The 27,397-nt window shown below is 38.6% G+C and overlaps 1 protein-coding gene across 1 annotated transcript; it reads left to right on the top strand.

The window, feature by feature from the left end:
- The first annotated feature begins 819 nt into the window (after positions 1–819).
- On the top strand, positions 820–15,680 carry LOC134311772 (E3 ubiquitin-protein ligase TRIM39-like). Its single transcript, XM_062993436.1, has 7 exons — positions 820–873; positions 8,296–8,879; positions 8,970–9,065; positions 11,589–11,789; positions 11,885–12,032; positions 13,641–13,667; positions 13,767–15,680. The coding sequence occupies exons 2-7, from the start codon at positions 8,298–8,300 to the stop codon at positions 14,444–14,446; spliced, it is 1,734 nt and encodes a 577-aa protein (XP_062849506.1). The 5' UTR covers positions 820–873; positions 8,296–8,297; the 3' UTR covers positions 14,447–15,680.
- Positions 15,681–27,397: the final 11,717 nt, after the last annotated feature.

The following is a 27,397-nucleotide window of genomic DNA, read 5'->3' as shown; positions in this document are numbered from 1 at the left end:
GCTATCGACTGGCTGTGCATCTACATAGACATGATTGACTGTGTTTGAGGGGAGGGGAGGGACTATAGCCAATATCCTAAACATACCTGGAGGCATGACAAATATATACATTAGCCTTCATTATGAGCTTTATTAAATACAATAAATAGCGGGATATTCTGCTAGCACACCAGCGCCGAGATTCTGAACTCCTTGGTTCAAAACTCTGCATTGCCACCGGTCGGCTGGGCGCTATCTAGCGGGCAGAATTGGCAGTGCCTGCAGCAGACACATTTCTGCTATGGCGGGATGACCAGACTATGTGGGTGGGGTCTTCAAATGCTGTGTAAGGACCCTGATTGGCGGATAGAGGCGCGTGTGCAGAGTGCATGGGTGAAAAAGGGTTTCGCTAAGAGCTGCATGTGGGTCAGAGGAGGCGTGAGCAGCAATATACCCACCTCAACTGCAATCAGGGAACCACCAGCAGCAGAAGACAAACTGTTGAATTATTTAATTTCTGTATATTTGTTATTTGATATTAAAACAAAAAACTTACAGTTTTACAATTTTTCAGTGTTGGTTTGTGAAATGAAAAATGAATGACTGAAGGTACAACGTCAAAAAAAAAAAATCACAAAGACTAAAGACGACGATCATTGCTAAATTTTGAAGCATTGGTAAAACGTGGTAAAATTCTGTCATCTGCTGGTTAAAATCTGTAAATGCGCTTTAAATAAAAACATGGAACAGTAGGAGGAGCCTTCGTGACGTCACTCAGCAGAAACGAAACTAAAGTGGAATCGAGTTTCCTGATCAGAACTGATTTTCTTTCAGCAGCTCAAAAATCTCCAGTCTGAAGCTTCTACAGTCTTCAATCAGCTAAAATCACTGCAGGTAAATAATAAAGGGGGTAAAAGGGGCAGCAGGGGAGGTAAAGTGGAACAGTGCTGTAGGGTAAAATGTTCTTGTGGTGAAACAACAACGTTTCATGGATTTAGTTGAATGTAAAATCTTTAAGAATCGTTTTGTTCTTTAGCTGAAATGTTTGATGGTTAATTGAATCTTTGTGCTGCAACTTGGTAATAAATAGTGTAGTGTGAGATATTTCTCAGCAAAAAACAAACTTACTGCAAACGGCTCGTGTGTGTGTGTGTGTGTGTGTGTGTGGAACAAACTACAATCAAATATGTTTAAAAAGTTTCTCTCTTCGTTTTTACTTAACGCTATTTTGGAAATGTGAGGTTTATCTGAGGTGAAATGCTAAGGGAGCGTCTAAAAAGAGCATGAAGCCGAGGTGTAGTAATTACCCAGAGGCATGTACCATTCAATACAACTGTATTAAGTCCTACAGTACGGGTACAGTAAACATAACAACAGTGTAAAAATTCTAAAAATGATGAATGTACATTTATAATATAATAAACAATGTAATAGTTACCTAGTTACCTAGTTACCTAGTTACCTAGTGACATGTGGGCGGTACGGTGGCTGAGTGGGTAGCACTGTCGCCTCACAGCAAGAAGGACCTGGGTTCGATCCCCAGGTCAACTTTATTTATATAGCGCTTTTTACAATATACATTGTCTCAAAGCAACTTTACAAAATCCAGGACCAACAGATACAAAAACCCCTGTTGAGCAAGCCGAGGGCGACTGTGGCAAGGAAAAACTCCCTGAAAATTACAGGAAGAAACCTTGAGAGGAACCAGACTCAGCAGGGCCCATCCTTCTTGGGTGGTCTGGAGGATACTTTAAATAAATACACGATTTACACAAATCATACAAACACAGAATTAAATGATCTAAAAGTCATAACTGGTAATAAATAGATAAATAAACAATTAAATAACAATAGAGTTGTTATCCGCTCTAGTCTTCAATAAAGTCTGTAGTGATTTCTTGTCGTTGCAATTACTCCAGACCCGTCACATCTGACAGGAGCAGCATCGTTGTCCCGGCAGTCTCGACTTTAATCCTTAACCTCGGCGGGTAAACAGGTTTCCATCAGAATGCCCTCGGGGTAAAACAACAGAGAATGTAGTTAATAATGTACAATGCTTGTTGACAAACAGTTTTACAGAGAGTTTTAGACTCCGGCAGCCCTAATTATTACAGCATAACTAAAAGGGAGAGCGAGCAGGTAACAAGGTCATGAAGGCTTTCACAGGACATCAGCGCCCATCTCCCCACCGTCATCAAACCTGAGTGATCGGACAAGAGAGGCAGGACGACAGCAACCCAACATCCCTGATCACCACAAGTTTCTATGACCAAGAACCCCCAAGCTCTGCGCCTTTGTCTATACTAATCAAAAGCCTGAGAAAATAAATATGTTTTCAGTCTAGACTTAAACATTGAGACGTGTCCGAATCCCAAACAGAGGCAGGAAGATTATTCCAAAGTTGTGGAGCTTTGTAAGAAAACGCTCTTCCACCAGCTGTGGTCTTTTTAATTTTAGGAACTATAAGTAACCCTGCATCTTGTGAACGAAGTGGACGTGCTGGGTTGTAGTGATTAATAAGTTCACTCAGATACTGTGGAGCCAGACCATGTAGCGCTTTATAAGTTAGTAAAAGTATTTTGTAATCAATGCGAAATTTAACTGGCAGCCAGTGTAGAGATGATAGAACAGGAGTAATATGGTCAAATTTTTTTGTTCTAGTTAGCACTCGAGCTGCTGCATTTTGAACTAACTGGAGTTTGTTTATGGATCTACCAGAGCATCCTGTTAGAAGAGCATTACAATAATCTAACCGAAAAGTTATAAACGCATGGATCAGTTTTTCGGCGTCATTAACAGATAGTATATTTCTTATTTTAGAAATGTTACGCAAATGATAGAAAGCAACTCTAGTAATATTATTAACGTGTGTATCAAATGAGAGATCTGAATCTATTGTGACACCTAAGTTTTTTACATCTGGGCTAGGAGTAACAGAGAACGTGTTTAAGTTTAGCACCAGGTTAGACAACTTGTCTCTTGCAGCTTTAGAGCCAACAAGTAAAACCTCAGTTTTATCTGAATTAAGTAAAAGAAAATTACACGACATCCAGTTTTTTATGTCGTTTACACAATCTTCAATCTTACTGATTGTGTCAGTATCATTTGGTTTGGCTGATATATACAGCTGTGTGTCATCTGCATAGCAGTGAAAGTTTATGCCATGTTTATGAATAATTTCACCTAGTGGAAGCATATAGAGTGTAAATAATAGCGGTCCCAGTACCGACCCCTGTGGAACACCATACTTTACTTTTGTAGTTTCCGAGCATTTATTATTTACATAAACGAATTGAGAGCGGTCAGTCAGATATGATTTGAACCAAGAGAGTGCGAGTCCTTTAACACCTACTGTATTTTCTAGCCTCTCCAGTAAAATTTTATGATCGACCGTATCAAACGCTGCACTAAGATCTAATAGAACAAAAAAAGAGACACATCCATTATCAGAAGACATTAACAACTCGTTAACTACTCTAATTAATGCGGTTTCGGTACTATGGTTGGGTCTAAATCCTGATTGAAATTTTTCATGAATACAATTTTCATTCAAATAAGAACATAGCTGTTTGGAAACGACTTTTTCTAATATCTTTGAGACAAAAGGAAGGTTTGAAATTGGCCTATAATTAGATAAAACATGTGGATCAAGATTAGGTTTTTTAATCAGGGGTTTAATAACAGCACTTTTAAACAATTTAGGTACATATCCAAGGCTAAGGGATGCCTTGATTAATGTAAGCAGGGGCTCTACAATAGCTGGGAGTAAATCTTTAAGTAAACGAGTTGGAACAGGATCGAGTATACACGATGATGACTTCGATGATTTAATCAACACAGTTAGTTCATTTTGGGAGATTGGATTAAAGGAATTTAGTTGGATTAACTCGTTACTATTATCACCAATGCTGCTCGGAGTGAGTTTATACGTAACATTGGGAAGTGACACACTCTGACTCTGAAGTCGTATTTTTTCTATCTTGTCATTAAAGAATTTTAAAAAATCATCGCTGGTACAGTCAGGCGGTATATTAGATTCAGTTTCATTAACGTTTTTAGTTAATTTGGACACTGTCTCAAAAAGGAATCTGGGATTGTTTTTATTTTTCTCTATTAGGGACGAATAATATAAAGATTTAGCTTTTATAAGTGCATGTTTATACTCAGTTAGAGCATCTTTCCAAGCAATCTTATACACTTCCAGTGTAGTGTGACGCCACTTACGTTCTAATTTCCGTGCTGCTTGTTTAAGTGCACATGTGTGGTCATTGTACCAAGGAGCAAGTTTTTTCTCCCTAATCAGTTTAGTTTTGAGTGGGGCTACGTTATCTAAGGTTGTGCGCAATACAGTCTCTAAGTTTTGAGTTGCCTGATCTAGTTCTTTAGGTTCCGATGCTGATATATTTGGTAATTCTGGTAGGCAGTTTATGAACGCTGCTGCAGTTGCAGATGTAATAGTGCGCTTACATTTAAAACGATGTGGTTGCTGTATATTATTGGACAGGGACACTTCATAAATTAGTAGGGAGTGATCAGAGATTAAGTCATTCTGTGGTATAATTTCCAGGTTGTCTATGTTTATACCATAAGTAAGTATTAAATCTAAGGTATGTTTACAGCGGTGAGTGGGTCCTGTTACATTTTGGGTGATGCCTAAAGATTCTAAAATAGAGTCAAACGCAGTTTTGAGTGGATTACACTTATCCTCATAATGAATATTAAAGTCACCAACAATTAAAGCTTTCTTAGTTGATAAAACTAATTTAGAAAGAAAATCGGCAAATTCGTTAAGAAATTCTGAGTAAGGACCAGGGGGTCGATAAACAGTAACCAGCTTAAACATACTAGTTTTATCAGATGAACATTTATTGGTTATGTCAGAGATAAGAACTTCAAACGAGTTTGTTATGGGAGTTGATTTTACAGTGAGACCTATGTCCTTGTCATAAATTGCGGCTGTTCCTCCACCACGACCACTAAGACGTGGCTTATGTTCATAACTGTAACCCGGAGGAGATGCTTCATTTAAACCTAGATACTCATCAGGTCTAGCCCAGGTCTCAGTTAAACAAAGTGCACTAAGACAATTATCTGTAATTATTTCATTTACAATTACTGTTTTGCATGCAAGTGACCTGATGTTTAGAAGTCCTAACTTTAGTTTAGCTTTACTATGGTTTTCATGATGCTCATTTAGATTAATTTTAATTAAGTTATTATGACATACTTTTTGATTTTGTTTTGGCTTACACCTGCCACGGTAAACAGACACAGTCTCAATGGTTTGTGACCTAAGGATTCCGGGTGACGTCCGATGGCGACTCGCAGACAGTTGGTTAGGCCTGTTAGTCTGCTGCCTGGTCTTGGCTCTGGATAGTCATTTAACACTATCTGCCGCTACACTAACGCGGTGGTAAAGCCTGTCACCTATGCTGCAAGAAATGCGAGCAGCACCCTCCCACGTGGGGTGGACACCATCCCGCTTCAAAAGACCAGGCCTTCCCTCAAAGGTGGACCAGTTATCTACAAAATCAATGCAGTTTTCTGAGCACCATTTAGACATCCAGCGGTTCAGCGACAACAACCTGCTGTAGGTTTCGCCACTGGGTCGAATCGGTAAGGGGCCAGAGCACACTACTGCCTCAGACATCGACCTAGCTAACTCACACACCTCTTTAACATTACTCTTAGTAACCTCAGACTGCCGTAAACGAACATCATTAGTGCCGACGTGGATAACAATCTTCGAAAATCTACGATTAGCATTAGCCAGCACTTTCAGATTTGCTCTGATGTCAGGCGCCCTGGCCCCCGGAATACAAGTGACTATGGTTGCTGGTGTCTCTATGGGGGTTGCAATACGCACGTGTCGGAGCTGAGAATCTCCTATAACCAGAGCACTTACATTAACAGGCTTCTCAGCGGGTGGGTCACTGAGTAGGGAAAACCTGTTGGACACGTGCAACTGAGATGGTCGGTGCTATGCCCTACGACTATGTCGCCGAGACGTCACCCAGTCGCCCCGCTGTGAGGGCTCTAATGCCGGAGTCTGGGGTTCTGTACCTGAACTGCTGGCATTCGGGACTGCTACAGCTGAATCTAAGCACTCACTAGTAGTAGTCTGTTCTAACGCCCGAATGCGCCCTTCTAACACTGAGATCTTCTCCGTCAGACTAACAACTAATCTACACTTATCACATATAAAGTTATCACTAAACACGGAGAAGGAATAACTGAACATATTACACTCGGAACATGGATATAATGCTCCTGCTGGTGCCATAATAACAAAGAAATGTACTTAGCTTTACAAGATGAGTTGGAGATGATGTTTATGTTGGATTCACCGGCGCTTCTGCTGGTAGTCACAGAAGAACGGCTTTAATTCCGGATGAAACAGGCGATGATAAGCTGGAATACAAAAACCACCAACGAAACCAACACAAACGCGCTTCGTTCGGACAAAAGCGGCTGTAATTCTAAAGGAGAACGGTGTTATGCGCTGGTGTACTAAACAAATAAACACAAAACAGAGGTGTTTTAAGAGCTGAAATACAGAACACAACCAAACACAAACGCGCTTCGTGCGGACCGAAAACGGTTTAAATTCTGGATAATTAAGATGTTTATGCGCTGAAGTACAAAAACAAACAAAACCGGCTTCGTTCGGATGCCGGTAGCAGAAGTTTCCTAGTTTCCAACACAGCACGAATTTACGTTAGTAAACACAAGCGCTTTTTTACGATAAACAAAATAAAACTAAATCAACAACACACGGAAGATTAACGTATAAATTATATGTTTAAAACATACGTATATAAAAAGTTATTTAGCTAAAGGCTACAAACAAACAACTAGGCTAGCGTCTCAGCGTGCGTCTCAGCGTGCGTACCACCGGAAGTCCGTGGACTGTAGTCCATCTGTTTCCGTCTCCATGCTATCATGGAATCATGCTATCATGGTATCATGCTATCATGGTATCATGCTATCATGGAAGTTTTACTTACAGAAATGTGTTCTGAGGGCAGAAAGAATTGGCGGTGGGGAGGGGCGAATTGTGTTCAGTGAGGGAGAGAGGCGGGGCAGGTGAACATGTGCAGAGACAAACTGGGAGAAGAGAAAGACGAACTGTCGGATCTAATTGGAACGCAACATCTATATCGATATAAGCGATATTGTCTTATCGCGTATAAAAATATATCGATATTTTATAAAATCTCGATATATCGCCCTAGTTTACAGTGTTGCTGCCTAATTGTCACACTTGGAGCCTTTGTGTGCTCCAGTGTGCCTCTGTGCCACACCCCTCTCTCACTGGGAGCACACGCTGTCTCCTGCCACACCCTCTCTCACAACTGGTTCATTTGAACTAATTAGCTCCAGCTGCTCCTGATAAAAGGAGGCAGCTTCTGTTCAAGTTCTGTTCCTAGCTCCAGGTTGTTCCTAAGCTCCAGGTTTCTAGCTCCAGTTTGTTCCTAGCTCCAGTTTGTAATTAGCTCCAGTTTGTAATTAGCTCTTGTGTTTAGCCCTCATTACTAGCTATGTTACTAGCTCCTGTGTTTAGCCCTCGTTACTAGCTCCTGTGTTTAGCTCTCGTTACTAGCTATGTTACTAGCTCCTGCGTTTAGCTCTCGTTACTAGCTATGTTACTAGCTCTTGTGTTTAGCTCTCGTTACTAGCTATGCTACTAGCTCTTGTGTTTAGCTCTCGTTACTAGCTATGTTACTAGCTCTTGTGTTTAGCTTTTGTTACTATTAAATATTCGTTAAACATCTCTGCGCGTGTGTCCGCCCCTTTTTGTCTCGCAACTTAGCCCCCATGCGTGACACTAATTAATTTGTTTTCCTCTATAGTTTCACTTCATGTACTTTTAAATGCCAAGAGTGTCTAAAAAGTGCTTGAAGAGAAACTTTATAATAAATTAAAGACTGTAGAAGTTTCCTTGTGTTCATACAACTATGTTACAAACTAAGTCATAAAATATAAATACAGGAAAGCATGACCAAGTCCTACAGCATAGATTACTTTACAGTAGTAAATTCAAAACTTATTTTAACAAAATGTAACTGTTAATATAATGAATGATAAAATTACTCTTTATTATGAGAGATTTTATAAAAGAATGTCTATAGACTCTGAGAAAATCTGAGAAAGGTTTAAGGTAATATTTGACCACACTATTAATTATTGATTTCAGGTGTTTTAGCTAAACCTTTTACTAAAAGTGCATGAAATTATTTGTAGAGACGTAATTGAATTTTGTGAGACGCTGTAGTACCTTACAAAGTTATAAACATTTATCATCTCCTCTATCAGTCATGGCTTCCTCCAGCAGTTTCCTGTCTGAAGATCAGCTCCAGTGCTCCATCTGTCTGGATGTGTTCACTGATCCAGTCTCTACTCCATGTGGACACAACTTCTGCATGACCTGTCTCAAAGAGTGCTGGGATACCAGTTCTCATTGCCGGTGTCCATTATGTAAAGAGGAATTTCCACAAAGACCTGAATTACGAGTTAACACCTTCATCTCTGGACTGGTTGCTCAATTGATGGATCCAGTTCAGGTCAAATCAAGCAGCACTGCAGAAGATCCCACAGCATATTTGGTTCTTTGTGACATTTGCAGTAAAAAGAAACGTGAAGCTCTGAAGTCCTGTCTGATCTGTGTGGCCTCTTACTGTAAGACTCACCTGGAACCTCATCAGAGAGTTCCTTTATTAAAAAAACATAAACTTATAGATTCTGTGGAGAACCTGGAGGATTACATCTGTCAGAAACATGAGAAACTTCTGGAGATGTTCTGTAGAGACGACCAGACGTGTGTGTGTCAGTTCTGCACAGAGACAGACCACAAGAACCACAACACAGTTCCTATAGAGGAGGAGAGTGCAGAGAAGAAGGTGAGAGATCTAGAGATTTAATATGACAGTTAAATGTAATAAATTATAAATATATAAATATTGTAAAATTATTTTTTCTCCTTCTGGTAGAATGAGCTAGTGAGGAACCACGCAAAAGTTGAGCAGATGATCCGGGACCGCTTGAAGAAGATTGACAAAATTAAATGCTCTGTAAAAATTAATAAAGTGAGTACTAATAGAGTATGTATTGTACCAGTACTCTTGTGCAGTATAATGACAGAATGAAGAATTATTAATTCTTCTCAAATTTATTTAAACCTCAGTTCACAATAAAATAAGATAAAAGCAGGATCAGTAATGTAGAAAAATATTCCAATTCATCCCAAAGATGTTTAGTGCCGTTGGGGTCAAGGCTCTGAGCAGACCACTGGAGTTTCTTAACATAAAACATGTAAAAAGTAGGGCTGTCAAACGATTAAAAATTTTAATCGCGATTAATCTCAGAATTTCATATAGTTAATCGCGATTAATCGCATAAAAAAAAAAATCTGTGTAAATGTTATAGAAAACAAGGATTTTTAAGTGAAATGTTACAGTTAAAATGGTGAACACATTTTATGCTAAATGTACTGATGTTAAAAACTGCTGGGACAAGAGAAAACTGTTTTATTCACTCACATACTAGGCAGTAATACTATCCAGTGGTTCAATGGACGTTTCTACACGAACTGAGTGTGTTTAGACTAGGGTGGCCAGATTCATAGTAACAAAAAGGAGGACATAACACCCCAAAAAGCCGGACATCTTATTAGGAACAGGGGGACATGCTACTGCAACACAGAATGAATCCAGAACCCATATAACAGAGTTTTTGACCAATTTAAGCAAGAATTATATAACAAATGACTGTTTTACTCACTAAATGTTGTGTCTTTTCATATTTAGGTCCGTTCATCGCTGCCTCAAAAGTTTACTTTTTGGCATTTTCACCGCGTTCCTGATCATGAGAGCTGAGTGATTGACTCAGGTAGCGGTGTTTACAAAACAGAGAGGGCGGGCGAAATTCAACCACCCAATCACAGACTAGTATTTAGAGGGCGGACCTTCTCCGATTGGCCAGTGGTAGCGCTGTAAGCAGTGAAATGAGGCTGTTAAACCAATGAAATACAAAGCATTTGTTTTGACATGTACCTGAGCCAATGGTAAATAATATTGATCAAAAATGAAACCAGTTCACTCCAAAAGGAGGATTTTTAAGTGTCCGTTCTAGCGTTACGTGAATGGAGGACTGGCAGCTTCTTTATTATGCAAGTGCATTACTACGACACTACGACGCTCGGTAACATTATGTTAACAAACCGCAAATGAAAAACGGTGGCAAGTCCGACATTAAAACGTTTGTTCTACCAGTCAAGTCTCAACATGAACTAGAATTTGCGTTAACGGCACTAATTTTTATAATCGCGTTAAATTGAGATTGCGTTAATGCGTTATTATCGCGTTAACTTCGACAGCCCTAGTAAAAAGTCATCATGGTCCCTGCTTTGTGCCCAGGGGCACAGTCATTCTCTAACAGGAAATTATTGCCAAACTAGTATTTATATGTATTATATACAATAGTATATACCGTGCTGTGAAAAAGTATTTGCCCCCTTACAGATTTCTTTTGTTTTTGCACAAAAATGGGATTCATGGGAGAGTTCCAAGGCGAAAACCACTGCTGATCAAAAAAAACATAAAGGCCCGTCTCACATTTGCCAAAAACATCTTGATAATCCCCAAGACAAAATATTCTGTGGACTGATGAGACAAAAGTGGAACCTTATGGAAGGTGTGCGTCCTGTTACATCTGGCGCAAAACTAACACAGCATTTCAGAAAAAGAACATCATACCCACAGTCAAACATGGTGGTGGTAGTGTGATGGTCTGGGGCTGCTTTGCTGCTTCAGGACCTGGACGATTTGCTGTAATTGATGGAACCATGAACTCTGCTCTCTACCAGAAAATCCTGAAGGAAAATGTCCGGCCATCAGTGTGTGACCTTAAGCTCAAGCGTACTTGGGTTCTGCAGCAGAACAATGATCCGAATCACACCAGCAAGTCAACCTCTGAATGGCTGAAAAAAAAACAAAATGAAGGTTTTGGAGTGGCCTAGTCAAAGTCCGGACTTGAATCCGATTGAGATGCTGTGGCATGACCTTAAACAGGCCGTTCATGCTCGAAAACCCTCCAATGTAGCTGAATTAAAACAATTCTGCAAAGAAGAGTGGGCCAAAATTCCTTAAATCCCTTACCAGACTTATATGCATCTACAATCTTCTTTCTGAAGGCCTCAGAGAGCTCTTTAGATCTCACCATGGTGATAACACTCACTTCAACAATCAAGAGCAAACCAAACTAATGGCAGAGGTTTAAATAAAACTTTTATGTCCTCTAACAATGGTTTAATCATTGCAGTGGATGTGGTGCACCTGATTCTAATTTTAGACATTTTAAGTAGTAATAAATGTGGGGGTGTCCTAACTTTTTCCTCACAATAAATTATGATATAATAATATAAGCTCAATCACTTAGTACTGTTTAAATGAAGCTCAAATGTTAATATGTTTAAATATGTTTAAAAAGATGAAGTTTTTCATGGGGTGTCCTAACGTTTTCACACGACTGTATATATATACATATATATATATATATATATATATATATATATATATATATATATATATATATATATATATATAACTTAGAAAAACGCAGAGCAGGAGACAACCGAACACGTGGAGATCTTTAAAGCTCTGATAAATGTGATGCAAGAGAATCAGAGAGCAGCAGAGCGTCAGGCTAAAGAGTTCATTAAAGATCTGGAGCAAGACATCACTGAGCTAATGAGGAGAAACACTGAGCTGGAGCAGATCTCCAACACTGAGGATCATCTCCATCTCCTACAGGTCAGAGTCCCTCTGTTTCAAAATAGCAATGCAGCACATGACAGGACAGCACTGGTCATGCTGAGGGATTTCTCCTCTCTCCTGCTGTACTGTAGATTTACCCCTCCCTGTGCAGACCTCCACCCACCAACAACTGGACTGATGTCAGTATTCAGTCTCATCTGGATGTGGAGACTCTGAAGAGAGCTCTGTCTCAGCTCCAGGAATGTATTGATGATGAAATGAAGAAGGTCGTCAGTATGGGTAAGTGTTTACTATCTGTAAGATCTTGTTAGTTTCAGGAAATAGCTTGTAAGTCGAGCTTAGATTTCCTCCACTTTCTCTCAGCTGCCCTTAATTCTCTTCTGTTGCTGCCCAATGCACCTGAAAGCCAAGGAGCAGGGTGGGAAAGTTTTCCTCATTTGAGAGAGAGAGGACAGAGCTGATCAAGAGATGTTGAAAGAGAAGAGAGTAGAGTAATGGTAGCAGAGTTGAGTGGAAGGGTAGCAAGCATGTCAGGGTTAGGTAGTGAAGTTAGGAGATCAGTGAGGAGGAAAAAAGAGAGTGAAGATTAGGTCATGTTGTAAGCGTGTAAGTGTGGTTGGAAGTAGAAAGGGTTGGGAGATAGAGAGAGAAGGACACAAAGTGATGGTTGGAGAGGTGAAGTGGGGTGACGGTGAGGTCAAGAGCCGAAGATGGATGGCTGAAGACTAGGTCCGAAAGATTGCCTCCTTTATGTGTTGGAGGGCTGTGATTAAAGAGAAGGTCAAAAGATAAAAGGAGAGGAAGAAGACAGGATGACTGAAGTTTGTCTGTAGGGAGATTTAAGTAACCAAGTCAGAGGAGTCTCATCAGAAAGGAAGAAACTCAGAAGAATATCCAGCTCTTCTATGAAGTTTCTAAATGAGCCAGGTGGTTTGTAGATGACAATGATATGAAGGGTAATTGGGAAAGTAACAGTAATAAGATGAAATTCAAAGGATGAAATGTTAAGGTGAGAAAGATTCACAGGAGTAAAGTGCCATTTCCTGGTCAAGAGTAAGCCTGTGCCCCCCCCCCCCCCCCCCCCCCCCCCCAAGACTTTTGGGATAATAAATAATCTGTGAATTGAAGAGTCAAAGAAGGGGCTTTTTCAAAGACATGAGTTCCGGTACATCTAGCATAAAACACATTCCACCATAACATCATCATACCAACAGTCAAACATGGTGGTGGTGGTGGTCTGGGGATTTGCTTCTTCAGGACCTGGACGACTTGTCATAACTGATGGAACCATGAATTCTGCTCTCTGTCTCTGGGAAATGTCTGCCTGTCAGTTTGTGATCGAAAGCTTAAATGCAGCTAAGTTATGAAGCAGGTCAATGATCTAATCAAGCAAGTCCACCTCTGAATGGCTTAAAATAAAGAAGATGAAGGTTTGGAAGCAGTTGAGCAAAGTCCTGACTTGAATCACATTGAGATGCTGTGGTGCGACCTTAAACATGCAGTTAGACTTAAAAACTCCAATGTTGCAGAATTAGAACCATACTGCTAGAAAAAGCAGAAGCAATTCCTCCACAGCGATGTGAAAGACTCATCACAAGTTATCACAGATGTTTAAATGCAGTTGTTACTGCTAATCAGTTATTAGGTTAAGGTAGCAAATACGTTTTCACACGTGTAATATATTCGTTCATTTGCTGTCTGTTTTACCACTACTTTATCCTGTTCATTGGTCCAGTTTACTGGGCAAAAGGTGAAAAACAAGTCCATGGAATGTTCATGTTCCAGCTGCATATTGTGCTTTATAATCATCACTTTAAAATAATCCAGTTTCTAACAGAAATGATTTCTAGCAGTAAATAATTTTGTTCTTTATTTTATTCCAACCAGAACTGCAGAGAATTCAACAACATGCAGGTTTGTGAGCTCTCACTCATCACATGATGAAATCTAGATTTCTTCATTAATACACAGTGTAACGATAAAATGGGTGTAAATTGTGTCTCTTTCCCTCAGTGGACGTGAATCTGGATCCTGATACAGCAAATTCTTACCTGATCCTGTCTGATGATGGAAAACAAGTTACATGTGGAGACACAAAACAGGATCTTCCTGATAATCCAGAGAGATTTGATTACTGTCCCTGTGTGCTGGGAAAGGAGGGATTCTCCTCAGGGAGATTTTACTATGAGGTTCAGGTTAAAGGGAAGACTGAGTGGGATTTAGGAGTGACCAGAGAGTCCAGTAACAGGAAGGGAGGGATTAAACCAAATCCTACAGATGGATATTGGTTTGTGTGTCTGAGAAATAAAACTGCATATTTAGCTCTGGATTCTCCTCGTGACTCCCTCTCCTTGAAACAGGCTCCTGAGAAGGTGGGAGTGTTTGTGGATTATGAGGAGGGTTTGGTATCCTTCTATGATGTTGAGAATGAGTCTCATATCTACTCTTTCACTGGTCAGTCTTTCACTGGAAAACTCTATCCCTTGTTTAAGCCTGGTCGTAATTGTGGAGGTAAAAATTCAGCACCACTGATCATCTGCCCTGTTAGTCAAGTTCAATCCCAATTAGTGAATGTAATGCAACGCTGCTGTCTATCACTGTTTATATTCTTCCTGCTTTACTTTTTCCTCTCTATTATTTTACGAATGGATTTTTGTGCTTATGTCCCACACTTTTTGAGATACCATCATTGAACCAGCTTCAGAATGTTTGATCTGGTTGTGGTTTTTAATTGGATGTTTGGTTTCCACAAGGTCTTTTTTTTTTTTTATCTCTATAACACTCAAAAACATTCTAAAACATTAGCAACTACCAGAAATTCATCACAACCAAGTCAGAGTCAAGTCAAGTCAAATGTATTTGTATAGCTATTTTTACAATTAACATCGTCTGTAAGCAAACTTAAGGTTAAACTAGTGAAAAGAATAAGCAAGCAGTTGGAGTTCATTATTCTGTCCAGTGTGTGATAAACTCAATAGTGAGTTCTGGACATTGTGAGAACAGACACAAGTACGTCGTATCTAGCAGGAGCAGCATTGTTGGCACGAAAGTCACGACTTGCAGGCTTCAACCCTGGGTGGGTAAACAGGTTTCCATCAGAACAACCTCAGGGTAAAACAACAGAAGATGTAGTTACAATGTGAAATCAGTAATAGTAAAATGTCAGTTTTACAGAGAACAGCATGACACTCCAGCACCCCTAATTATTACAGCATAACTAAAAGAGAGAGCGAGCAGGTAACACAGCCATGAGGGCTTTCACAGGACGTCAGCGCCCACCTTCCCCACAGTCATCAAAACTGAGTGATCGGCCTAAAGAGGCTGAATGACAGAAACCCAACATCCCTGATTACAACTTTCTATGACCTTTGAACTTTCTATGAACTTTCTTTTCCTTCGTTCTGTGGTCCATCTCATTCCAAACTTTTAGGAATCTAAGGTATAAAACATATTCTAATGTTATACTGGTCACATATTTCAATGTGTCTTCTTTTATAGTTTTGAGGCCAAATTTCTCCAAGTAGGTGCTCAGCATGGTTTTGGTCCAATTGTTTCCTGTGTTTCTTTATCGAGAGAGGATTTTGAATCCACATTTGCACAAAGAACCACAAATGTACCCTGTGGGGACAGTCCAGTCAAATTCCTGCTTCCTTCCTCTTTATCCAAAGTTCTATCTTTCTTCCATTGGGGGCAACAGGATGCCCACAGCACCAACACTTTCACCAATGCCCAGGGACTGATCAGTGCACTCTGATTGGCCAAACTCTCTCCTAGAGTGTTTCTTACACAATGTAGAGGTCACTTTTTATATGTACATGATCATTGTGGTGTGTTTTTTAAAATGATATCTGACGTCTGTGGTTCATATTTTTCTGTTCTTTTGTTGGTTTGATTTATTTGAGTTTTATATAAATGACTTTCTCTCAGCTCTGAGTGCTGTTGTGGTTCTTCAAACCTTTATTTGTTGAACTCGGTGTTGAGGTGGTTTAGGTTCATGACTAGGATGAGCATTACTGTTGTTTCCGAGTCAAGTAAAGTCAATTTTATTTGTATAGCCCTTTCTACAATAGACGTCATCTCAAAGCAGCTTTACAGCAACCAGGACCAACAGACCAAAAACCCCTGATGAGCAAGACAAGGAAAAAGTCCCTTAAAATTAAACCTTGAGAGGAACTAGAATAGGTAAGGACCTCCATCCTCATTAGGCTGCTCTTTACAGATATAGCGAAAGAAAAGCATATCTATCGATTTGAATCATCTCAGCTGGCGGATGCAGCCAAGATTAAGATAATTGTGGCACTTTTTTAATGGGAACTGATACCAACAACAACAAAAAAAACTTCAGCGGGAACCCAATCCTACAGTGGCCCTAAACTGGTCTCTGTACTGGTCCATTATCACAGTGATCTGGCTTCAAATCTCAGTGATGCTATGGACTGGCCGTGCATCTACACAGACATGATTGGTTGTGTTTGAGGGGAAGGGAGGGACTATAGCCAATATCCTGAACATACCTGGAAGCATGACAAATATATACATTAGCCTTCATTATGTGCTTTATTAAATACAAAAAAACAGGGGGATATTCTGCTAGCACACCAGCGCCGAGATTCTGAACTCCTCAGTTCAAAACTCTGCATTGCCACCGGTCGGCTGGGCGACATCTAGCAGGCAGAATTGACAGTGCCTGCAGCAGACACGTTTCTGCTAGGGCGGGATGACCGGACTATGTGGGTGGGGTCTTCAAATGCTGTGTAAGGACCCTGATTGGCGGATAGAGGCGCCTGTGCAGAGTTCATGGGTGAAAAAGGGTTCTGCTAAGGGCTGCATGTGGGTCAGAGGAGGCTTGAGCAGCAATATACCCACCTCAACTGCAATCAGGGATCCACCAGCAGCAGAAGACAGATTGACTATGATAATTTGGGAGAAAATTAATCAATAAAATAAAAAACAAACAGATTTTTAAATGCTTTTTAATGCAGATGAACACATTTAATCAATATTATTAACTAAAAACTAACAAAGGAACTTAAAATTTTAAATTTTAAATGTATTTGATTGTAGTTTGTTGTTGTTGAGTCAGTTCACACAACTTTATTCATTTTTGGATTTTTATTGGTTGAGAACCCTTTAGCAAGGCCCTTAACACTAGAAGTCCCAGAAATTTCGAGCTCCCCCCTGAAGTCCCGAAAGAGGGTCAAATGACCCTTAGTCCGAACTGACGACTCTGATGGCTTCAATTAGCATCCTTTCATTTGTAAATGTGGCCATTGCCTGAGGAATCTGCAGGGGGGAGTAGAGCTGAATTCACACTAACGTCTGTCTAATACTTGAAAAGGACTAAAAACCTGGCCTTTCTGAGCCAATGGCCTTAAAGACAGATCTTTTACTTTTTTGGGTGTCAATGACAAAAAATACAAGATTAAGTCAAATAATAATGATGATTTATTAATATGAATATAAGTAAGTTTACGTCTAAGTCTTCCTTCGGATCCAGACGAGTCTTCTGAAGCTTCTCAGGAGAGAAAAGTTCAAAGCAAGAAGCGAAGCGCCAGAGAGGAAAAAAGCAAAAAGAGCCCCCACCTCTGGTCACTCTTTAGTTTTATACCTTCATTAATTCCTGATCACGTCAAAAATGCTTATGTGTGTGCGCTGTCTTTTGCACAAAATGCTGAAGCATACAAAATCTTTTTCTGTACCCCTGTACATTTTGGCAAGACACAGAGTCCTGGGTCTTCACAAAGATCAGTTTCAGTTCCCTGTTCCTAAATGTTCTGTACAGAGAATTAGCCAGACATTATGTAATGGCTTTTTCCATCCAAAAGTCAGCTTTTTAAGTACAGTTATAAGTCAAAAAGTTTTACCATATAAATCAATAAATTTTACCTAAAAAATCAATTTCTAACCGAGATGACATCCTCAAAACACCATGTGAAACACAGGTCAAGAGACTTTGCATTTTGAGGGAACTGACAATTTGTATAAAACACACATTTCAAGTTTTCAAGTTTTTCTAAAAGAATTTATTTATGTTTTTCTTTTAAAAAAAGATGTGAAAGAAGTGGGTTCAAAATGACAGACAAAAAACAAAACAAATTAATTGTGTTGATCCACCTCAACAAAGGTCTTGTAAAAGAGTGTAAGCAAAAGAATGTAAGCTGCTCCTGAGTGTGTCTGCCCACCCCCAGCTGCATTGTTGTGCAGGGGATATGCATAAGGTTGCTAACACCTTAGCAAATTTGCATGCAGCCTTTTGTGCTGTGGGGGATAAATAGGTGACTGTTTCACCTATTTTGTTCAAAAGAAACAAAATGCAGAGAAGGCTCACCACTCAACAGGCATTGGAACTGATCCTGAGCAACACCAACCCTTGTGACTCAGATGGAGAAGACATAGTCCTTCAACCGGATTCGGACTCTGAGCTGTCTTCAGGTTAGATTTTTCAAATTACCTATTTTTATTTCCTGACTATCTTTTTTATTTAGAACCAAAACAAAATGTTAATTTGAAATTATTTATCTTGCAGATGAGGAGACTCCTCCTCTACCAAAAAAGAGAGCTCGGTTGGCGAGTCAGCCGACAGAGACCGCAAAAGATGGCACAGTGTGGCGTGAAGTACAAGTGGGGAAACGTCTCCATTTCACCCCAATAGAACCGTACCCTACAGATGAGAGCCAAGGGCTAAGGCCAGACGAAGTGTCCGGAGTCGCCTTCAGAGCTTCCTCTGTTTTATCACTCTTGACATGCTTCATAGCATTCAAGAATGGACTACTCAACATGCATGTCACACGGAGCAGGTGGATTGGTTCATGGATCTCCCGGAACTAATGGCATTTATTTCAGTCACTATCTTGCGGGGGGTGACCAAGGTTCCATCACTACGTGACAGCTGGTCAGCAAACCTGGCAAACCCAAGGATCATTGCAACTATGGCCCGAAACCGCTTCCAAGACATCATGCAACACCTACGCTTTGATGACATGTTCACACGCAGTGAGCGAGCGGAGACCGATAAGTTTGCTGCAATCTCCGATGTGTGGAGATCGTTTGTCACCAACTGCATCGCATCCTACAACCCTGGTCGACACATCACTATTGATGAACAGCTTTTCCCGTCAAAGACTCGCTGCTGTTTTCTGCAATACATTGCAACAAAACCAGACAAGTTTGGCATCAAGATTTGGGTCTTGGCAAGGACCCCAGTCGTCCCAGCGGGGAGAGACTGTCCGCAGCATGCACAGCGTGGTTGAGACTGAGGATACCAACAAAAGGAAGCCAAACACGGTCACACAATACAACCACACAAAGTGCGGTGTGGATGTAATGGACCAAATGGTGCGGGAGTACAGCGTGCGTGCAGGAACACGGAGATGGCCAGTCGCCGTGTTCTACAACATGATTGACATGGCAGCACTGAATGCGCATGTTCTTTATCAGGCATGCACTGGGGTGCAGGAGAGACGGGTGGACTTCCTGGTTGAGCTTGCAAAAGAGTTAGGTGACTCATGTGAGTGAAAAGAAGGCACGCAAGGAGAAACTCCTTCGGCAACAACCTTCCACACCCAGCCCTGGCAAAAGGGCGAAGTGTCAGGTCAACCATCGATGCACGAACAATTGTGCAACTGAGAGATGTGTTGACTGCTACAAATACATGTGTGGCAAATGTACCAGGGACATACCCAGGCAGTGCCAGGTATGTTCCGACAGTGCAGACAGACTGCTGAGTGAGTGCTGAAATGCTAGTCACACAAGAAGGACATGCCACTCACACACACACATGCAGCCCCCCACTGCAGCCTATTGTAAATATGTGTGGAATTGTTTTATTCCTTGTATTTTTTTTATAATTTTTATAACAAAAATAAAAAGCATGGAAACAAATAACAGTTGTTCTTTTGTATATTTTTCACACTGAAATTTCAGTCCTCTTGACTTAGACACAAATGCTTCTGGTCATTACTCACAGCTGTACCTTGCTCTAAAATTTCTAATTCTCTATTTAAAATATATAAAAAATGATTCATTGTTTCAGTGCTTTTTTGCTCAAATAAAACTAAACTAAATACAATATGTATAGTCTTTATATTATCAAATACAATAAACTGAATAGAACTAACTAGAAACTAAATGGCTAAACTCAATGGAAAACAACAACCTCTGAATTAAAAAAAAACCTACTGAATTGCTTAGACTGTATGCTGTAAGTCGCTTTGGATAAAAGCGTCTGTTAAATGCTATAAATATAATATTATTAATATTCATTTGTTCTATCTTTTAAACACTCCTGCCTGATTTTCCCGCTGATAGAAAATGTTTAATTCGGGGAAATTAAAATACGATCCGTTATTCAATTTCTGTTTGTTATTTGATTTTAAAACAAAAAAACGTCCCGTTTTACCGTTTTTCAATGTTAGTTTTTAAAATGAAAAACTAATGACCGAAGGTACACGTATCATAAACCTCTAAAAGTTGCCAAAAAATCATAAAGACAATCACTGATAAAGTTTGAGGCACTTTTGATATTTTTATTCTGAAATCTAAACCATGTGATGTAATGAATTGATTCATGAATTAATAAATGTTGAAGTATAGGTGTATCTGTAATTCACTTGGTAAAATTCTGCCATCTGCTGGTTAAAATCTGTAAATGCGATTTAAATCGCCTTCATGACGTCACAAGGGTGAAACGAAAATAATGTGGAACCGAGTTTCCTGATCAGAACTGATTTTCTTTTAGCAGCTCAAAATCTCCAGTCTGAAGCTTCTACAGTCTTCAATCAGCTAAATCACTGCAGGTAAATAATAAAGGGGGTAAAAGGGGCAGCAGGGGAGGTAAAGTGGAACAGTGCTGTAGAGAAAAATGTTCTTGTGGTGAAACAACAACGTTTCATGATTTAGTTTCATGTAAAATCTTTAAGAATCATTTTGTTCTGTATTTAGCTGAAATGTTTGATGGTAAATTGGATCTTTGTGCTACAACTTGGTAATAAATAGTGTAGTGTGAGATATTTGTCTGCAAAAACCAAACTGCTCGTGTGTGTGTGTGTGTGTGTGTGTGGGCGCGGAGCAACACGGCAAAGTTAATGAATAAAACTGCACGAACTGACTCAGCAGTAAACAAGGAACAAACTACAACCAAATATGTTTTAAAAGTTTTTGTCTTTATTTTTATTTAACGCTATTTTGGGAATGTGAGGTTCATCTGAGGTGAAATGCTAAGGGAGCGTCTAAAAAGATCATGAAGCCGAGGTGTAGTAATTACCCAGTGTAGGCATGTACCATTCAATACAACTGTACCCAGCTAGCACGATAGATCTGGGCCGATCCCGGCTCCGGTTCGTCAATGACGGCTGTCTGTAGGCTCGGCACCCTGCATCTAGCCTGAATATGGTTGCATGTTGGCAGTGTCGGCTGAGTGAGACACGGCGAGATTGCGGCACCTCACATCTAGGGTGGCCAGCTGTCCGGTTTTAGGTCGGACAGTCCGGTTTTTGCAACGCTAGGACGGACACTTAAAAATCCTCCTTTTGGAGTGAACTGGTTACATTTTTGATCAATATTATCTGTCATTGGCTCAGGTACATGTCAAAACAAATGCTTTGTATTTCATTGGTTTAACAGCCTCATTTGACTGCTTTATAGTGCTACCCAGAGCGGTAGAGAGAACAGAGTGGCGACACTCCCATAGGGAACCGTTGTAACGGGGGCGGGACATTTTTCTGCGCAGCTGTTGGGTTGTGGAGCTCTGAAAAGTTCCAAACATCCCATAGAGCCCCATTTATTTCCACTACTTAGCAAGCATTTTCAGTGGTATGTAGCTTTGTTTTAAAAAAAATAATGAATTTGATGTCATTAATATACTTAATACTGTTATTGTTTAGCATTTGCTCAGCACTAAATGTTACATGTTTATCTTAATTAATAGGTGTAACCGAATTTAGCTTAGTCAGTTAAGCTAAATTAATGACACTAGAGTCTTTTCACCTAAAATGAGTTGATTAATTAAGAGTCTTGTTACAGAAATGATCATAAAACATCAGAGCCATAATAAATCATGCGACTTTTACTTTCATACTTAAGTACATTTGAAGGTAAATACCAGTGGTGTATAAAGTACCTGAAGGCCGTACTTGAGTAAAAGTACAAGTATCTTACCAGAAATTTACTTAGATAGAAGTAAAAGTCACCTTTTAGAATATTACTTGAGTAAAAGTCTAAAAGTATCTGATGTTTAATGTACTTAAGTATCAAAAGTAATTTGATATAAAATGTACTTAAGTATTAAAAGTAGAAGTAAAAGTAAATGCTGTTAGTATAAACTGAAGCTGTCATTTTGAAAAATATGAAGATTGTTCTTTTAAGCCTGTAAACCACCTTAACAACCTTTTTTCTTTCTTCCATCTGAACATGATTTGTGCCAATTCATGATTATAATCAGCTGTTGACATTACCTGTTTAAAATCACGTCATTATGTAGCTGTTTTTTTTTTTTTTACCTTATTATTAGCTCTAAATTGCCCTGTTCCAACTTTTTTAGAATGTGTTGTTGGCTTAAAATGCATTTATGTGTATTTTAGGAATTGTAATGAAGTTGACCAGACAAAACATGAAATATTCTGGGTTCATATAAGATGTCAATGTAAATGTAAGAAAAACTGTATTTTTTTATTTGCATTTTCTACACGGTCCCATTTTTTGATTTGGGTTGTGCATTCAAGTCATAGATATATCTCAACAGCCTATAACCACTGAATTTTGGCAGAATTAATTATTCGTAATTAATTAATTAATTGTATTTAAATAATCTTGTTTGGGCCAGATCTACTCCCTGATTGGCATTTGTTAAACAAAAAAAAATATTGGTATTCATATAAAAAAAAAAACCACCATTTCTAACTTATGTCAGCTTGAAGCAGCAGCTGAAAAATCATCCATGAAAAGTTGAAATGTTAAAAACTAGTAAAAGCAAAACAATAATCTTTTAAACATTATTTTATTGTTGAGACCATTAAAGGGTTAAAGCCGTTTTCCTCAGCACCATGAATCTTTTCTCTGTCGGTGTAATACAGAAGTTATCTGAGGAAATATTTGTCGGCAGGTGAGTTTTTAAAAATGATGGACACGTCTTCATGTCTGCACTGAATTAATTACAAACAAATGTAGTGAAACGTTTTATTTGTGGTTCTAATGTAATCGAAAATGGTAGCTCGATATCCGAACAATCTCAATGCTAATAATAAGAAATATTATTACATGCTGCGGTTTTACTTTATTAATCATTCTTAACTTACATCAGTGTGTTTGGTGAGGTTGGACGGGGAGCTTCTGATATGCCGGTATTTCCGTGTCTTTGGGTGAACAGAGCAACGCGCTTCACTCAGAACGCGAATGTTTGTTTGCACATGCGCAATAATGTTTTTATAACCGCCGATCTAACTTAAAGCGCAGATTCGCCAAACATGCGTGCAGTCTGTCACACATCTCACATCATTTAGCTAAAAACAATTCTTGTCGTTTTATTTTGAAGTAACGAGTAACGAATTTACATACGTGAAATGTATCGGAGTAAAAGTACACATTTTCTTTAGGAAATGTAGTGGAGTGAAAGTAAAAGTTGCCGAAAATTTTTACTTTTACTACTACTTTTACTGGAGTAATATTTCACCTTGGATATCTCTACTTTAACTCAGCTACATGGTTTGTGTACTTTGTCCACCACTTACATTAGACAAAATGAACGTGTGCATATTCATAATGAATTCATTAATGTATTACATGTAGGAATCAATTATTAATCACTCATGAAATAAGAGATGAATGAAGCTATTTCATCTACCTGCACTATAATGTTAAAGGTATTGGTACGGTAGTGTGTTTATGAATCTGTTCATTCAGTGCAGGTAAACCTTATGAATCCAGCCACATGGCTTAGTGTTTAACCAAAATGATTATTATTATGAATCCTCAGGAAAGTAAAGGGAGATTAGTTTATGTAAACTTTAATCTCTGTACTGTATATTGTCTCTACTATTTAATGATATGGCATTATGTAATGTATGCTAATATAATGTACTGTGTGCTAACAAGAACCACCTATTAACATCATTATAAACATCAATCTTCCACTTCATATACCAGACTGACATTAAAGCAGATGCAGTAAATGTAAAGGCAGGTGAAAATAACCAGAAATTGTACAAATGTTTGTTATTTACTGTTTAATATTTCATTCACTGCTGCCTGTCCCATATGAGAACATGACAGCGCCAGGTTTGTTTGGAACTATTGGAGGGTTACATGAACCACGTGACCGCGTGGCGGCGAGATCAAGGAGTGTCGCAACTCTCTCTCTCTACGGCTCTGGTGCTACCTATTGTGGCTCGCCCACCACTGACCAATCGCAGAAGGTCCGCCTTCTAAATGCTAGTATGTGATTGGGTGGTTGAATTTCGCCTGCTTGCTCTGTTCTGCATACACCTCTACTTGAGTCAATTGGTACCACAGATTCCTGGCCAATAGTAAACTTTTTGGAGGCAGCGAGGAACAGACTTAAATATCAAAAGTAGACACAACATTTGGTGAGTAAAACAGTAATTTTTTATAGAATTCTTGCTTAAATTGGTCAAAACTCTGTTATATGGGTTATGGTTTAATTCCTGGTATGAAGTCCTCCTTTTGGGGTGTAATGTCCTTCTTTTTGTGACTATTAATGTGGCCACCCTATGGCTGCAAGTTGGCACTGTCGGCAGACTGAGGCAATGTCAATGCAAAATTTTAGCACCATGCACTGATCAGAGATTTTTTAAAGATTTAGCAAGCTTGCAATCCCCTTCCAACACTGGAATAAATGTGAAAGAACCTTTCACCCGCTGCCTTTTGTGTCTGTTGCAATCATCATGGATCACACTGACATAAACTGTTTCTTCAAATAGGTTGAGTAACAAACCATAAATGTTTTATATAAATAAAATAATAAATAAATAAAATTAAAATAAATAAATGGGTTATGGTAACCTCTAGCATTAGTCTTGGCTATTCGATGCACATAGTCATTTAGGCAATGAGGTAAAGGTGAATTGATAGCTTTTTTTTGATAAACTGACATGAGCATCTACATGCACCTCATGAGTTTCAGGTTTTTCAGAATTTCATGAGATTTTCATAAATTTGAAGTTTTTCTTTCAATCCGTGTTCCTTCTTATGATCCAAATTAAAGCCATGTAAACATAAAATGATTGAAACCCTAATTATCACTTTTGTGATACAGCAGTTGTGCACATTTTGGAAAGCTGAACTATGCAAGAGACCACAAAACATTTAAGAAATATGGATGAATTATTTTATTATGGGACATGCATTTTCTATATATTTTTACACCAGAAGTTTAATGTGTGCAAAATCAAAATGATCATGTATCATGATTAAATAAACCCAATCATTTAAATTTAATTCATGTGTTTACTTATCTTGCTCCTGAAGACGAACTGCTGGACAATTATACATAGTCCTTGCCCCAACACACTCTACAATAAATTCAACAATTGTAGTAATAATTATTTTAATTATTTTTAACAAGCAGATAAATTATCAGATGGGTGGAAATGTCAGAAGGAGTATTCATATGTTTTTATATGTATCTAAATTCAACGGGGGAGGGGGGTGTAGGGGTAGGGTATTTGGGAAGTATGATTTCGGCAGCCATCATAATAACACTGCCGAAATCATACTTCCCAAATCTACTAGTGTAGGTACAAGAAAAATATGCCTAATGAATTTAATGTAGAGTGTGTTGGGGCAAGGACTATGTATAATTGCCCAGCAGTTCGTCTTCAGGAGCAAGATAAGTAAACACATGAATTAAATTTAAATGATTGGGTTTATTTATTCATGATACATGATCATTTTGATTTTGCACACATTAAACTTCTGGTGTAAAAATATATAGAAAATGCATGTCCCATAATAAAATAATTCATCCATATTTCTTAAATGTTTTGTGGTCTCTTGCATAGTTCAGCTTTCCAAAATGTGCACAACTGCTGTATCACAAAAGTGATAATTAGGGTTTCAATCATTTTATGTTTACATGGCTTTAATTCGGATCATAAGAAGAAACACGGATTGAAAGAAAAACTTCAAATTTATGAAAATCTCATGAAGTTCTGGAAAACCTGAAACTCATGAGGTGCATGTAGATGCTCATGTCAGTTTATAAAAAAAAAGCTATCAATTCTGACTATGTGCATCGAATAGCCAAGACTAATGCTAGAGGTTACCATAACCCATTTATTTATTTTAATTTTATTTATTTATTATTTTATTTATATAAAACATTTATGGTTTGTTACTCAACCTATTTGAAGAAACAGTTTATGTCAGTGTGATCCATGATGATTGCAACAGACACAAAAGGCAGCGGGTGAAAGGTTCTTTCACATTTATTCCAGTGTTGGAAGGGGATTGCAAGCTTGCTAAATAACTTTTATACCTTATTTTTTTTATTGCGAAGATTGTAGTAGTTACCTTGACACTTGTACTTCTTACTACAATCACAATATAAAATAAAAGTCCTACAGCATTTACAGTAACATTGTACTACTTACTACAACCGCATTACAACCGCAAAAAATAGCAGTAGGATTGTAGGACTTTTATATTGGGATTGTAGTAAGAAGTACAAGTGTCTAGGAAACTACTACAACCTTCATCTAATCCAAATTTGCATTTCTAGATTTTTGTTATTTTTTTTCATTTTTGATTTGTTACTGTACCTATACTGTAGGACTTTTAATTTGTAATGCAGTTGTAGTAAGTAGTGCAAGTGTCTAGGTAACTACCACAACCTTTGTTATATGAAAATTTGTGTTTCTCGATTTTTTTAAATATTTAATTCTTTATTACTGTACTCATACTTGTAGGGCTTTTTTTCTGTAATTTAAGTGTAGTGGTGGTACATATCACTATGTAACTATTACATTGTTTATTATATTAAAAATATACATTAATAATTTTTTAGAATTTTGACACTGTTGTTATTTTTACTGTACCTGTACTGTAGTTGTATTGAATGGTACATGCCACTGGGTAATTACTACACCTCGGCTTCATGCTCTTTTTAGACGCTCCCTTAGCATTTCACCTCAGATGAACATATGAAAACATTACCAGAAAAACTTTTTAAAACATATTTGATTGTGATCTGCAGAGTCAGTTTTATTAACTTTTAGATGTATATTAGCCGAGAACGAGCCGAAAGAAACTTGAATGTCAGGCGAATGTCCAATATGGTGGACTATGTAGATTATGTGCGAGCATTTGTGCTGTTGTAACAGATGTTGGTTTTTATGTAAAAAGCATGGATCAGCTGTTGGTGATAAGAAGACGTGACGTGTTTGTCTCAGTTGTTGTTTTCTTTAGTTCACTGACGTGAGAAGCGTTTTGCGCTTCGCTTTTACTGCGACTCTCCGCGCAAATAGCCGATTTGCTCAGCGCTCGACTTGAGCGATAAAACACTAAAGTTCTACAACACGAACATCCATTTGTGTGAAATAACCATCAAATCTACTCTAAAATCCAACATGTATCTGTGTTTAACTGGATTTACTTCATGTGTGGTGGTTCTGCAGCTCGAGGTTCTGAATCTT

Source organism: Trichomycterus rosablanca, chromosome 4 (assembly GCF_030014385.1).
Source record: "Trichomycterus rosablanca isolate fTriRos1 chromosome 4, fTriRos1.hap1, whole genome shotgun sequence".
NCBI classification, from domain to species: Eukaryota; Metazoa; Chordata; class Actinopteri; order Siluriformes; family Trichomycteridae; genus Trichomycterus; species Trichomycterus rosablanca.
The sequence above is the reverse complement of the archived record's forward strand: the minus strand, read 5'-3'. Positions and strand labels throughout refer to the sequence as shown.